The 14,326-nt window shown below is 39.3% G+C and overlaps 3 protein-coding genes across 5 annotated transcripts; all 3 read left to right on the top strand.

Moving 5' to 3' along the window:
* Positions 1–4: 4 nt before the first annotated feature.
* AT1G79020 (Enhancer of polycomb-like transcription factor protein) lies at positions 5–3,554 on the top strand. Its single transcript, NM_106553.5, has 12 exons — positions 5–694; positions 757–886; positions 983–1,085; positions 1,386–1,509; positions 1,615–1,680; positions 1,911–1,949; positions 2,051–2,131; positions 2,225–2,272; positions 2,457–2,507; positions 2,594–2,662; positions 2,736–2,987; positions 3,074–3,554. Exons 1-12 carry the CDS (start codon positions 539–541, stop codon positions 3,314–3,316), a joined length of 1,362 nt encoding a protein of 453 aa, NP_178023.2. The 5' UTR covers positions 5–538; the 3' UTR covers positions 3,317–3,554.
* A 15-nt stretch (positions 3,555–3,569) lies between these two features.
* AT1G79010 (Alpha-helical ferredoxin) lies at positions 3,570–5,802 on the top strand. Its single transcript, NM_106551.4, has 8 exons — positions 3,570–3,718; positions 4,113–4,191; positions 4,320–4,373; positions 4,495–4,586; positions 4,664–4,777; positions 5,024–5,091; positions 5,174–5,285; positions 5,365–5,802. The coding sequence occupies exons 1-8, from the start codon at positions 3,665–3,667 to the stop codon at positions 5,458–5,460; spliced, it is 669 nt and encodes a 222-aa protein (NP_178022.1). The 5' UTR covers positions 3,570–3,664; the 3' UTR covers positions 5,461–5,802.
* Positions 5,803–5,849: 47 nt separating this feature from the next.
* HAC1 (histone acetyltransferase of the CBP family 1) lies at positions 5,850–14,248 on the top strand. 3 transcript variants are annotated; one of them, NM_001198504.2, is made up of 19 exons: positions 5,963–6,246; positions 6,477–6,807; positions 6,968–7,082; positions 7,220–7,481; positions 7,566–8,039; positions 8,142–8,284; positions 8,387–9,985; positions 10,203–10,499; positions 10,603–10,881; positions 11,042–11,170; positions 11,287–11,487; positions 11,592–11,734; positions 11,827–12,139; positions 12,245–12,384; positions 12,553–12,631; positions 12,718–13,110; positions 13,221–13,438; positions 13,551–13,660; positions 13,823–14,248. In NM_001198504.2, the coding sequence occupies exons 2-19, from the start codon at positions 6,614–6,616 to the stop codon at positions 13,957–13,959; spliced, it is 5,226 nt and encodes a 1,741-aa protein (NP_001185433.1). In that variant the 5' UTR covers positions 5,963–6,246; positions 6,477–6,613; the 3' UTR covers positions 13,960–14,248. The 3 variants fall into 3 exon arrangements, with proteins under 3 accessions (NP_565197.3, NP_001185433.1, NP_001322202.1); NM_106550.4 differs by having other exon boundaries at positions 5,850–6,246; positions 6,474–6,807; positions 13,551–14,248; NM_001334866.1 differs by having other exon boundaries at positions 6,015–6,246; positions 7,566–7,967; positions 13,551–14,248.
* Positions 14,249–14,326: the final 78 nt, after the last annotated feature.

Here is a 14,326-nt window from a genome sequence, read left to right as displayed (position 1 = left end):
AAAATAAAAATTGAGAAATCGAACCCAAATTTACTAAAGTTTTCCCTCCTCTGTATGTTGCTGACGAATCAAACACGTCGACCTCCAATATTTTTTTTTTTTAATTTCCTTCAAAGCTTCGATTTTGACCTTCTGGGTTAATCACGGAAGAGTTTCCTTTTTGGGTAGCCGCCGCAATTTTTCCCGGCAGAGGAAAAAAAACCCCTAGAATCTGGGAAATTGACGACGAAGAGGGATATAGGTTTGGAAATTTTGGGTATTTAATTTGATTTTTCTTTTTCTCGTTCCATTCAGATTCAAAAACAAAAACCCTAACCCTAAAATTCGTGTTCGATTAATTTCGTTGTCTCTGTTTTGTTTTCTCTTCGTGTAAACCTTTTTTTTTCGAGTTTTGGCACTCTGAGCTATTTGAGTATTACAGATTAAGCTTCGTCCTGTCTTATTGGAGCAACATACATATATATATATATATATATAGATATCTATCATCTGTATTTATAGGCACACTTGTAAGTAGAATAGTGAGGAAGAAGGTAATATGAGTAGGCTCTCTTTCCGGCCACGGCCATTAGACATTCATAAGAAGCTTCCCATTTTAAAATCCTTTAAAGACTTTGAAGATGATGAGACTCCAACTTCTACCACTAGAAATTCTCAGTTGCTGCGTATTGCTTCCGTAGAAGTTGACAATGAGGTGAATTTCCATTTTGTTCTAACTTCGAAACATTCGACCATTTTAACCATTGTTACTATCAGGTGGCTCCAGTGCCAAGTAAGAAACCGGCTTCAGAAATACCAACACCTCAATTTGTTATTGTGGATACATATGAAAGGGATTATTCTCCGACTTTTGGTCAGCCTGCTTCTTATCTACGTGCAAGAGGAGGTACCAATTTCCTCTGATTTGGTTTTGTATTCATTGGCAATGAAGGTGGTTTCTTTGTTATGTGCAGACTATAAGTTTGTCTGTTTGTTTATGCAGCTCGGTCTGAGCTTGGAGAATTTGTGGAGTATGATCTTGACAATGAGGATGAAGACTGGCTTTATGAGTTTGATAAGGATAAGAAAGAACTTCCACCTGAAAAGTAAAGTAACCAATCCAACTATCCTTATAGCTCTTCTTCTTCGGATTTATCATCATCATCAGTATTTTTCTGTTATCTTGTAGCTGCATCATGCTGATATTTTAAACGTTGAGGCGGATTGGGTTATTCAGACTCTCTGCGTCTTTTAGTTTTGTACTGTTGCTGAATTAGTTTGCTTTATTCACTAGAAATTGGATTCTGCTAAAATTGTTAAAACCAAAACTCTTAGTGAAATAGATACCGAAAGAAGAATCGTTCCATTTGATGCACAACACAAATGTGTTAAATTGTTTGATACAGGCTTGAGATCATCATTTTTAAACTAGAGGTGTTGGATCACAAGACGCGGGAAAGAGCAGGAGTTATTACACCTACTCTCGGCTCTCCAGTTCCTGTGCTTTTGCAGTTTGATGCTGCTTCTGATGTATACCTTTACTTTTGGATTATATATCTCTTGTTATTATAACTCTACACTCATTTTAGAAGCAGTACAAAACATTTGAATGATTAGTTCTGATTCTTATTGCAGGTGCTGCAAGTACTGTCCATTAATTATGGAACCTTCCAGGCGATCTTCAACTACTGGAAAGAAAAGGTTTGAAATAAAACTTATGTGATTGTTACAAGTTTTCTGGATACAGACGTTATGTTGCATAGGTTAATGATCTTATTTTACGGGGTGAGATAAGACGGTTTAATAGATTATTTGATTCGTGAAACCTATGCATAGTTCTTGTGAATGACAAAGCAGTTCCACATATGGAGTACCTTTGGCTGATAATACTTATGCATATGTTTCGTTTTCTGTTTTTTATGTGAACTTAGCGTAAAAGATGGCAGAAGCCTATCTTACGGCGTTTACAGGTTTGTATTATTTATTTCCATTTGAAACGATCAAGGCCTATGTTGGAAAGGCATCTTACCTCGATTATTTAGTTAATGTTTTGCTTCATTGTTTGGAACAGCCTCCCCCACCGGTTAATGACACCAATCCCTATAATGTGTTTAGGCCAAGGGAGAAAGTTCACAGACTCCACACAAGAAGGGTAGGCTGTCTTTTTTATGCATGTGCGACATTTTTTCTATTAAAATCCAACTGGAGAAAGAAAAATAGTGATAAGGCTTTACTTCATCTTCAGATGCAGAGGAGAGAAAACAATGTGCAGTCATTTGAAAAGCTTCGACAGGTGAGTGAGGCACCTGAACCTTTATGGTTCTTTAATTTCCTGAAATCTGAGCAATTTACGTTTACAGTGCCTTCTTTTAGTTTCTCTCTGGACAACATTGTTTTTTCTGCTTGTTAATGATCTGTTAGTGATTCTTTTATGGTTTTCTATTGGATTCTGAATACATGGGATATGTTATTATCAGGTTAGACGCAATCTAGGCCAAGCACAGAGCATTCTGGAGGCTCTCATTAAGGTGTTCTATATGACAGTTTTAGTGTTTATCTTAACAAGCGGATTGCATTCTCCAAAGTTGCTAATTTGATGTTACCCATTCCGTAGAGAGAAGAGAAGAAGAGGGATGTCATGGACAGTGAGGTTAGCCTTCAGAGAATCCAACTCCAATACAGGGTACTTACTTCTACTTCCTCTAAAACTCTCTGTTTTCCGTTTTCCGGGTCTAAAATTGTTTTTTTTTTTGCAGCATGAAACAGAGCTCTTGGAAGATAGCTTGGCTATGCCTGGATTTCAACCCACTACAACATCATACAAATTTGGCTCAAGCGATGATGAACTGATGGACTCTGATGATCACACCAGTACTCGTGTACGTACAAGACCTGCGGTTATTCCTAGTTCTCGTTTCACCAACTTAAATCTGAATGCATCTCATCCCGGAGGCATCAAACAAGAAGTTAGAAGACGACAGTCACAGCATGGATGGCTTCACAGACTGGTAAAACCTTCTCTTACAACACCTAAGCTCTCTCTAGCTACTATAATCAATCATTTAAGCAAACCTGTAATGATTTTGTTCCTTAGGATCCTAATGAACCGGTAATGCTATTCACAAAACCGCTGGTTCCCGATAAACTGGCAGCTGCAGGGATTGTTCCTCCAACACCGGATTCATCACCAGGTCAACCTCCAAGTCGGTTTCAGGGGAGGATTGGGCGTGGTGGCCGAATTATTTTCGATAGATGGAATCCGTTGATGCAATCTCACATTAATTGTGGAAACTCTTATTACATTGCTCCAAATCACCGGTCTACCAACTTCGATTGAGATATTTTCACAATCTTGCTTTGTAAAGAATTTTCCATCACCAATGGTGTATGCAATAACGATTCTCAGCTAAATAAGTTTTAGCACTTTGTAACTAACTGGTTATTGTGTGTATTTCTGTTTATTTTCGGTTAAGGAAAGAATCTGTTTAATTCAAAATCCGGTTCTATCGGCGGTTTGGAAAACCAAAAACTATTGTACCAGGGACCAAATTGTAATAATATCTTCAACTCAAAGGACAAAATAGGATTTTAGGGCTCTTTATTGATTTTAATCGGAAGTTCAGGTTTGCTCATCAATCGCAGTGAAGAAGGAAGGAACCTAAATCGGAATTTGGGTGCTCCATCAATGGCTTCGATTTTGGCTCGCAGGTCACTGAATACTCTCCGTGCTCGACATCTCGTATGAATCTTGTTCGCTCTTGTTATTTCTTCATTTTGTGTCCTTTAGTTAGAGTTATTTGAATGCCTAGAAATGGGAATGTCTCCTGGAGTTTTGGGAGCTTAAGATGATTCTATTCACTCTCTGTGTTTTGTTTTGTGTCGACGAGATTCTGGATTTTATCTAGCTGATCGATGAAATCATGTAGGGAGATTTGAATTTGATCATGGTTCATCTTAAGGGCTTTCGTTTTACTTATGGTTTCCTTATTCTTTTTCGCATTTAATTTTTGTGACGAAAGCCTTTTCGCAAGTCAATTTTTTTTTGTTTTTTTTTGCGAGCTTTAATCCTTTCATTAGCTTGATATGGTGTGTATGTTCTGAATACCTCTCTGATTACTTCTCGACATTGATAGGTTTTGTCAGGGCAAGCTTTACAGGGATCTCATCTGTCTAGACTGCAGTCCCGTGGTATATCTTATGGCAGCAACAAAGGTATATTTTCTGCTCTTGTTTGGTTTTCTTTGGTAAATCAGGTTTAATTGTGAATCTACCCCTTTTCCAACTTGTATTACGAGATTCTGATTCATATATGACTTATGGTTTGCGTATGTAATATTCAGATGATGAAGAAGCAGAGCAACTTTCTAAGGAAATCTCCAAGGACTGGAATACTGGTAATCCATATGATCTAGACAATTTTACTTTTTTTCTCCTTTCTTCTTTTCTTGTACGTCTATCTTCCTTGGTGTTTTCCTCCCCGAGTATTAGTGATTCCTGATATTCTCAAATTTGTAGTCTTTGAACGGAGCATAAACACCCTGTTCCTCACAGAAATGGTCCGCGGTTTGTCGCTGACCCTCAAGTACTTCTTTGATCCAAAAGTTACTGTGAGTGATATCTTTTCTAGTCTTCCAAACTTAGATTGAAAGAAATCTGTGTTACTGAAGCTCTTTCGTGTATGCAGATCAATTATCCATTTGAGAAGGGTCCTCTGAGCCCTCGCTTCCGTGGTGAACATGCTCTTCGAAGATATCCTACCGGGGAAGAACGCTGCATTGCCTGCAAACTCTGTGAAGCTGTGAGTTTTGAGATCGATATGAATCCTTCATTTAATTTAACGTTCTCTTTGTTCTGATATGGTACTCTGAGTCTATCAAATTCATCTTAGTAATTAGGAAAGCTATTTGAGTATGAGTAATATTTACTGTTTAGTCTCTAGAGTTCTGATGAAATGGTCATATTAGCTGACAATGATCTATTTAGTGTGTATAAAAGTTCACCACGGATTGTAATTCTTGTGAGGGATACTTGTCCTTTTCATCAGGTATGTCCAGCTCAAGCAATCACAATAGAGGCAGAAGAGAGGGAAGATGGAAGCCGCAGAACCACTAGGTCATCATCCCTTTAGTTCTCATTTATCAACCATCTGCTTTCTTTATTACCCTTTCATGATGATTTGAGCTGTATCGTACAGGTACGATATCGACATGACAAAATGCATCTACTGTGGTTTCTGCCAAGAAGCTTGCCCCGTTGATGCAATCGTTGAAGGACCTAACTTTGAATTCGCAACCGAGACACACGAGGTCTGTTTTTCACATTTTCTAGACCCTAATAATTTTCGAGGCATGCTTATTGAAATTTTTGTTATATTCTCTATGATAGGAACTTCTCTATGACAAAGAGAAGCTTCTTGAGAATGGAGATCGATGGGAGACAGAGATTGCTGAGAATCTGAGGTCGGAGAGTCTCTACCGCTGAACCATTCTACAACAGTCTCTGCTTCATTCAACTTGTTTTTCCCGGGGAAACATTTTCGTTGCTTCTGTTTGAAAATAAAGACGAGATCATATGCGTGTGAAAACTCTTTTGTAATCCAGATTTTGTGCTGTGTAATTGAATTGTTTGTAACCAACCTGACTTTGATTTTCGGTTCATGAGTTCCGGTTATTAGGTGTTTTCGGTTCGGAGAAAGAGCATTTAATTTGGTCAAAGACTGAAAACAGATAAGTCTTAAGCTACAAGGGTATATCTGTACATTAAGAAATATTTGATCGGACGGACAAGATCATGTCTTTTTTTTTTTTACGGCGGACGGACAGGATCATATGCTTATAGTTTATCCTAATCTGTCCGATCTAAACATAATGCTTGTCGATTTTTTCATTTATTTGCCTTTTGGTTGCGCCAATTATCGTATTCAGACAGCAAAATTAATATTTTAATGTGTATTTTTTGTTGAGTTACTATTTTAGAAAAACAACGAATCCCTAGAAAGGAAAGAAAAAAAAAAACAAAATCCCCAAATCGAGCGAGTCCAAAGAAAAATCCCAAATTCGACGAACCTACAAGCCCAGAACATCCCCCGATTTGGGAAAACCTGAATTCATTCGCTTTTGATTTGCCATCTTCTTTCTGGGATTTGTCTACTGCTTGATCCTAATTTCTGACCTCGCTTTTGGTTTGAGTTCACACGTGCCGCATCGGCTGTTCACCGGCTTTGTTTCATTGTGCAGACTCCAATCATCGTACAATCTGTAGCAACCGGTTGGTCTCCGTCAAATTTCTCCACTTTGTTGCCAAATTTTACTCCTTTTTGTATCAATTCAAAGATTGGGGGTGAATTTTTAGGGTTTATCATTTTGTTCATTTTTGGTAACTATTTTGGGGTTTAATTACTTCTTTAGTTGATACTATGATTGATACTATCTCCCAATTAATATGAGATCAAATTGTGACAATTTCAGTTCTCTGATTACACCAAGTTTTTTTAGCAGGACATTCTCTAAGGTGCTAAATCAGGAGATGAAATTTGGATACTGTGACTTCTGGAGGAGAGGAAAGTTATGCAGTGTTTGTTACTGTTAATTACCAGAAGAACTAGGACAAGGCGACGGAGACTGAAGAGGTAGCTATGAATGTTCAGGCTCACATGTCGGGGCAGGTTTCAAACCAAGGGACTATGTCCCAGCAAAATGGGAACTCCCAAATGCAGAATTTAGTTGGTGGTGGTTCAGCTCCTGCTACTGGTGCTGGTTTAGGACCTTCACGCGTTTCTCCCGTTGACAATGACATCTTGAAACTTCGGCAGGCTATGCGAATCAGGATGTAAGCCTTTGCTTTTCTCAAGCTTTTGACTTTGGTGTCTTCCCACCATTTTGCAGTTATATTTCCTTGCTCTTGTTATACGGCTATTTATTTTGGATTGGATTCAATATCTCCAGTTTATCGCCAATCAAATCCGTGTATTTCTCTTCTTTCTTTTCAGTTTCAATATCTTACAGCAAAAGCAACCATCTCCAGCTGATGAAGCATCAAAGGCTAAATATATGGATGTTGCTAGACGCTTAGAGGAGGGGCTGTTTAAAATTGCTAACACAAAGGTATTTATTTAATATACTTAAGGAAAGGATAGGCACGTATTTGGCATTTAAAATTTTGCCACTAGATCCAGCTTGTTGGCTAATGTCCTAACTTGAAATTTCTTGTTAACGTGCTACACTTCCATTTTGAATCGCAGGAAGATTACGTGAACCCGTCAACCCTTGAACCTCGGCTGGCAAGTCTAATCAAAGGCAGGCAGTTAAATAACTACAATCAGCGACACGCTAATTCTTCTTCGGTTGGAACAATGATACCCACTCCAGGATTACAACACAGTGGTGGGAATCCAAATTTGATGATTACTTCCTCAGGTGATGCTACAATGGCTGGAAGTAATAACATCACAACTAGTGCTATGAACACTGGAAACCTGCTAAATTCTGGTGGCATGCTTGGAGGTTCTTTCACTACAACTTATATAAAATATGGGCATAAAATTTTCTGCGCATATTTTTTCTGAACACCTTTACTTCTCTTTGCAGGTAACCTGTCTAATGGATACCAACATTCATCGAGTAACTTTGGTCTTGGGTCTGGAGGGAACATGTCATCCATGAGCTCCCAGAGAAATACCGGCCAGATGATGCCTACCCCTGGATTTGTCAACAGTAGTACTAATAACAACAGCAATAATGGCCAGTCTTACTTGAGTGTTGAAGCTTCCAACAATAGTGGTGGATTTTCTACTGCTCCCATGATGGTACCTCAGACTCAGCAACAGCAACTGAGGCAGGATATTGGTGGCCAAAATAGTCGTATGCTGCAAAACCATGGAAGTCAAATGGGTGTTGGCCTTAGACCTGGAATGCAACAAAAATTGTCTAATGTGTCTAACAGCTCCATAAATGGTGGTGTTGGAATGAATGCAAAAAGCGTAGATTCAGGTACATCCTACACCAATCCTATCAGAAATTCACAGCAGGCTTATGATAATCTTCAGCGTTCAGGAATGCAGGGTAAAGTCTTTATTTCCCATCCCTAAATTGTAGTTTCTAACCTCTTGTTGTTGTGCGTATTCATCAGAATATTTTAATTGTTATGTTATTTTACCGTTTCAGGTGATGGATATGGCACAAACAACTCTGACCCATTCGGATCGGGAAATTTGTATGGTGCTGTAACATCTGTTGGGATGATGACAAATACTCAGAATGCCAATACAGCAAGTTTCCAGGCTGTGTCTAGAACTAGCTCTTCTTTGGTAAGCAATCCATGGAATTCACTTTGCATGCAGCAAAGTGCACCAGTGAAACATCAATCTGAGAATACCGATTTGTAATCATCTTTCGTACCTTTTTTGCAGTCACATCAACAGCAGCAGTTTCAGCAACAGCCTAATCGGTTTCAGCAACAACCTAATCAATTTCACCAACAGCAGCAGCAGTTTCTTCATCAACAGCAATTGAAGCAGCAAAGCCAGCAGCAACAGAGATTTATAAGTCACGATGCTTTTGGGCAAAATAATGTGGCTTCTGATATGGTTACTCACGTTAAACATGAACCTGGAATGGAGAACCCTAGCGAGTCTATCCACTCCCAAACTCCTGAGCAATTTCAGCTTTCTCAGTTTCAGAATCAATACCAGAACAATGCAGAAGACCGTCATGCAGGTTCTCAGATTCTCCCTGTCACAAGTCAGAGTGATATGTGCACATCAGTTCCTCAAAATAGCCAACAGATACAGCAGATGTTGCACCCGCATAGTATGGCTTCAGACTCTGTCAACGGTTTTAGCAACCTCTCTGTTGGAGTGAAAACAGAATCTGGGATGCGTGGTCACTGGCAATCTCAGTCACAGGAACATACTCAAATGTCTAATAGTATGTCGAACGAACGGCACATTCAGGAGGATTTCCGACAAAGAATGTCTGGAACGGATGAAGCTCAGCCCAATAATATGTCTGGAGGCTCAATTATAGGTCAAAATCGTGTCTCGACTACATCAGAATCCCTTAATCCCCAAAATCCTACTGCTACCACTTGTAGAAATGGAAATGGCAACCGGGATCCGAGATTCAAAAATCAACAGAAATGGCTCCTCTTTCTACGCCATGCTCGCCACTGCAAAGCGCCTGAAGGGAAGTGTCCTGATCGAAATTGTGTTACGGTTCAAAAGCTCTGGAAACACATGGACAGTTGTGCTGCACCTCAATGTTCATATCCTCGTTGCCTCCCCACAAAGACATTGATTAATCATCATCGAAGTTGTAAGGAACCTAACTGCCCTGTCTGTATTCCTGTGAAGGCCTACCTACAGCAACAGGCAAATGCACGGTCCCTTGCTCGATTAAAAAATGAAACCGATGCAGCCAGGTCAGTGAATGGTGGAGGAATATCAAGTGACGCTGTACAGACCTCTGCTGGAGCAAAATCTTGTACTTCGCCTGGTGCTGATATTTCAGGTCATTTGCAACCATCATTAAAACGGTTGAAGGTGGAGCAGTCTTCTCAACCTGTGGATGTTGAGACAGAAAGTTGTAAGAGCTCAGTTGTTTCCGTAACAGAAGCACAATCATCTCAGTACGCTGAAAGAAAAGATCATAAGCACAGTGATGTACGTGCACCTTCAAAATATTTTGAAGTGAAAGCTGAGGTTTCTGACTTTTCTGTCCAGACACGACCCGGATTCAAAGATACAAAAATTGGAATTGCTGAAAATATTCCCAAGCAAAGACCTGTCAGTCAACCTGATAAACAAGATTTATCTGATGTTTCACCTATGCAAGAGACTACCAAAGTGGAGAAAGAACCTGAATCACTTAAGAAAGAAAATCTGGCAGAGTCTACTGAACATACATCAAAATCTGGAAAACCAGAGATAAAGGGTGTTTCATTAACTGAATTGTTCACTCCTGAACAAGTGAGAGAACATATCCGTGGTCTCCGTCAGTGGGTTGGGCAGGTTTGTGGTTTCTGTAACTTTTGAGGTTTACACAATAATGTGATTAATTACTAGTATTCGCTTTATATGCGGCTTGTTTGATTAGTTTTCCCTTTTTACATGTACTAGATGACTCATCTGCAGTATGAGGCTTGATTGAGCTGTTCCGTTAAACACATTTTTCCATATTTTATCTAAATAGATATTTGATTAATGATTGTCCTTCATGTGCTTGCAGAGTAAAGCCAAAGCAGAAAAGAATCAGGCAATGGAGCATTCAATGAGTGAGAATTCCTGCCAACTATGTGCAGTGGAGAAGCTTACCTTTGAGCCACCACCTATTTATTGTACCCCTTGTGGTGCTCGCATCAAGAGAAATGCTATGTACTACACCGTAGGAGCTGGTGACACTCGTCATTACTTTTGTATTCCATGTTATAATGAATCCCGCGGCGACACTATACTCGCTGAAGGGACCCCTATGCCTAAGGCAAGACTCGAGAAAAAGAAAAATGATGAAGAGACTGAAGAATGGGTAAAAGCCTATCCACTCTGTAGACTTATTTTGTGTTTGTCTCCCGTCTTTGTATGTTTTTTTAGTTCATGCTATATTTTGTTTCTATGTATGATTTTTGCAGTGGGTCCAATGTGATAAATGTGAGGCGTGGCAGCATCAGATATGTGCTTTATTTAATGGGAGAAGGAATGACGGAGGGCAGGCTGAGTATACCTGCCCATATTGCTTTATAGCAGAAGTGGAGCAAAGTAAGAGGAAGCCTTTACCTCAGAGTGCTGTTCTTGGAGCTAAAGACTTACCGCGAACAATTCTCAGTGACCATATAGAGCAGCGGTTGTTTAAGAGGCTGAAGCAGGAAAGAACAGAGAGAGCCAGGGCTCAAGGAAAAAGTTATGATGAGGTAATTTAATGGTGGAGTTTGTTAACGTTTATTTCTTTCATTTATTTTCACATCTGCAAGCTCTTTATTTTTATTTTTCTATTTGTTTGATCTAGTGATTCTTTGTTAGAAACAGTATATTGAAGCTGACTTTGTTTTTTCTTTGACTTGATACGAACAGATTCCCACTGCCGAGTCCCTTGTGATTAGAGTTGTTTCATCTGTTGACAAGAAGCTGGAAGTCAAACCTCGATTTCTTGAAATTTTTCGGGAGGATAGTTACCCAACAGAATTTGCATACAAGTCCAAGGTAAGAATGATCAAGGCGTATTGTTGTTACTGTATTTACTGCATATATGCGTTATTTTTCTGGAGTTCCTCTCGTACAATTATCCTTCTCACTCCCATGCCATTTTATTTTTCCAGGTAGTTCTGTTGTTTCAAAAGATTGAAGGCGTAGAAGTATGCTTATTTGGGATGTACGTCCAAGAATTCGGTTCTGAATGCGCATTTCCCAATCAACGCCGAGTTTATCTCTCGTATTTGGATTCTGTCAAGTACTTCAGACCCGAGGTTAGATCTTATAACGGAGAAGCTCTGCGTACTTTTGTTTACCACGAAATTCTGGTAAGTCCTGGTCTTCTGAAACCTTGGTGTTTAACCAATATCTGTGCTTTTTACTTTCTACACTGTATGGAGGATCTAAGAGTATAATCTGATCCTTTTTATAGATCGGCTACCTAGAATACTGCAAGTTGCGTGGTTTCACGAGCTGCTACATATGGGCTTGTCCGCCGCTGAAGGGCGAGGATTATATCTTATATTGTCATCCAGAAATTCAGAAGACGCCAAAATCTGATAAACTACGAGAGTGGTCAGTTCATTTACCTTTTTGGGATGAACTTCGTAAACTTTCATATGAAAAAGTCATTTACATCATCCAACTGCCCACGTTGTTATTCGCAGGTACTTAGCAATGTTGAGAAAAGCTTCAAAGGAGGGCATTGTTGCAGAAACTATCAATCTATATGACCATTTTTTCATGCAAACTGGTGAATGTAGAGCTAAGGTTACAGCAGCTAGGCTCCCGTATTTTGACGGTGACTACTGGCCAGGTGCAGCAGAGGATCTTATATACCAAATGAGTCAAGAAGAAGATGGAAGAAAGGGAAATAAGAAAGGAATGCTCAAGAAAACCATTACTAAAAGGGCTCTAAAAGCTTCTGGTCAGACTGATCTATCTGGGAATGCTTCCAAGGATCTGCTTCTAATGCATAGAGTAATATTTTCTTTCTATGAATATTGCTTCCTTTTTGTATATATTTTTTTCTCATTTGTTTTGTTTTTCTTGTTAATCATATTCACCTGTTTTACCGATTCCCAGCTCGGTGAGACCATTCACCCGATGAAGGAGGACTTTATCATGGTCCACTTGCAGCCTTCTTGCACTCATTGCTGCATACTGATGGTATCTGGTAATCGTTGGGTCTGCAGCCAGTGCAAACACTTCCAGATTTGTGACAAGTAAGAATTCTTTCGAGGTCTTTTTGCTCTTTGATTTTATAATCCCTTCTTTGTTGTATTGCACATAAGATTATGTAGAAGTCCCGAGAGATACATTTATTGGATGGGCTATGTGTCCTTGTTACTGATTAAGTTCCTCTGAATCTAAAATGTCATTCTTCTTTTTAGGTGTTACGAGGCTGAGCAGAGACGTGAAGACAGGGAAAGGCATCCTGTTAATTTTAAGGATAAGCATGCGTTGTATCCAGTGAGTTGCATTTTCTTGTTGAGGATAGTGTTCTTTAGCTTTGTCTATGATCAGTTTTGTGAATATTGGTGGTATTGATATCGCAGGTTGAGATTATGGATATTCCTGCAGATACAAGAGACAAAGATGAAATACTCGAAAGCGAGTTTTTCGACACTAGACAAGCATTTCTGAGTCTTTGTCAAGGGAACCATTATCAGTATGATACATTGAGGCGGGCAAAACATTCGTCCATGATGGTCCTTTATCATCTACATAACCCAACCGCTCCTGCCTTTGTCACGACCTGCAATGCGTGTCATCTTGACATTGAAACTGGTCAAGGCTGGCGCTGTGAAGTATGTCCAGACTACGATGTGTGCAATGCCTGTTTCAGTAGAGATGGTGGAGTTAATCATCCTCACAAGTTGACGAATCATCCATCTTTAGCTGATCAAAATGCTCAAAACAAAGAAGCGAGGCAATTGCGAGTCTTGCAGGTATACACTATACTGTTCCTTTCTAAAACTGATGGTGCTTCTCTCTTGGTCCTGAAATTTGTATGCAAATAGTAACATTTTTTTTTTGTTCTCTTCTTTTGGTTTTGCAGCTTAGGAAAATGCTCGATCTTCTGGTACATGCATCACAATGTCGTTCGGCACATTGTCAATATCCGAATTGCCGGAAAGTGAAAGGGCTATTCCGACATGGTATCAACTGCAAAGTACGTGCTTCGGGAGGTTGTGTTCTATGCAAAAAAATGTGGTATCTCCTGCAACTCCATGCTCGGGCCTGCAAGGAATCAGAGTGCCATGTACCTCGTTGCAGGTAAACAAACCTCATGAAATTACATCAACCTTACATTTAAGACGTGAAACATATTTGGTCCATTTGATTTTGTGTTGATGATCATTGTGAACATCTCTGTCTCTCTGTTCAGGGACCTAAAGGAGCATCTGAGAAGATTACAGCAGCAATCAGATTCACGGCGCAGAGCAGCTGTAATGGAAATGATGAGACAAAGAGCTGCAGAAGTCGCTGGGGGCTCAGGTTAAAAAAAACTTGTATATTTAGAAAGATCAATTCAAAGTTGCAAAAACTTTCATCCTTCTCTCGAAGGTAACACCTTTTGGAAGAAGAAGAAGAAGAGCCAGTTAGAGAGAGACAGATTGTGAAATTAGCTTAGATTGGTATTTAACAGTCACGGGTCAGGGATTAACATGCGAGCTTTAAACCAAGGATGCCACTTTCCAGAAGAAGAAGAAAGAGAGCAATGCCAGCCTTCTTCACAGATGACAAGAGTGTTGAGAGATTCAGGTTTGATGGGGTTTGGTTGGCTGATCTTCTGATTCTATCTATACATACACACACGCGCACACACACACTTGCCCACTTCTATTTTTGGTAATTTATTGTATTTTTGTAAAATTGACATTTCTGATTCGGGAATGGCAAGAGTGTAACATATACAGTACGTTAACGTGTTTTTTTTTTTTTTTGTTTTTTTTTTGTGTAAGCAAAGTAAGATAAGAGAGAATAGAGAGTCTTTAGATTCTCTACCACTCTTTTTTTTTGGTAATTTGTATTGATGAAATTTGTATTCACACTTTGAATCAATAATAATTTAGTTCTTTGATTAGATTTGTAAACGTGCATGTTTTATTTGCAGTTAGTGTGTTACTGTGATTGAGAAGAAGGTTTAGAGAGACGAATCTT

This window comes from Arabidopsis thaliana (assembly GCF_000001735.4).
Source record: "Arabidopsis thaliana chromosome 1 sequence".
NCBI classification, from domain to species: Eukaryota; Viridiplantae; Streptophyta; class Magnoliopsida; order Brassicales; family Brassicaceae; genus Arabidopsis; species Arabidopsis thaliana.
This window is presented reverse-complemented; position numbering and strand designations above follow the sequence as displayed.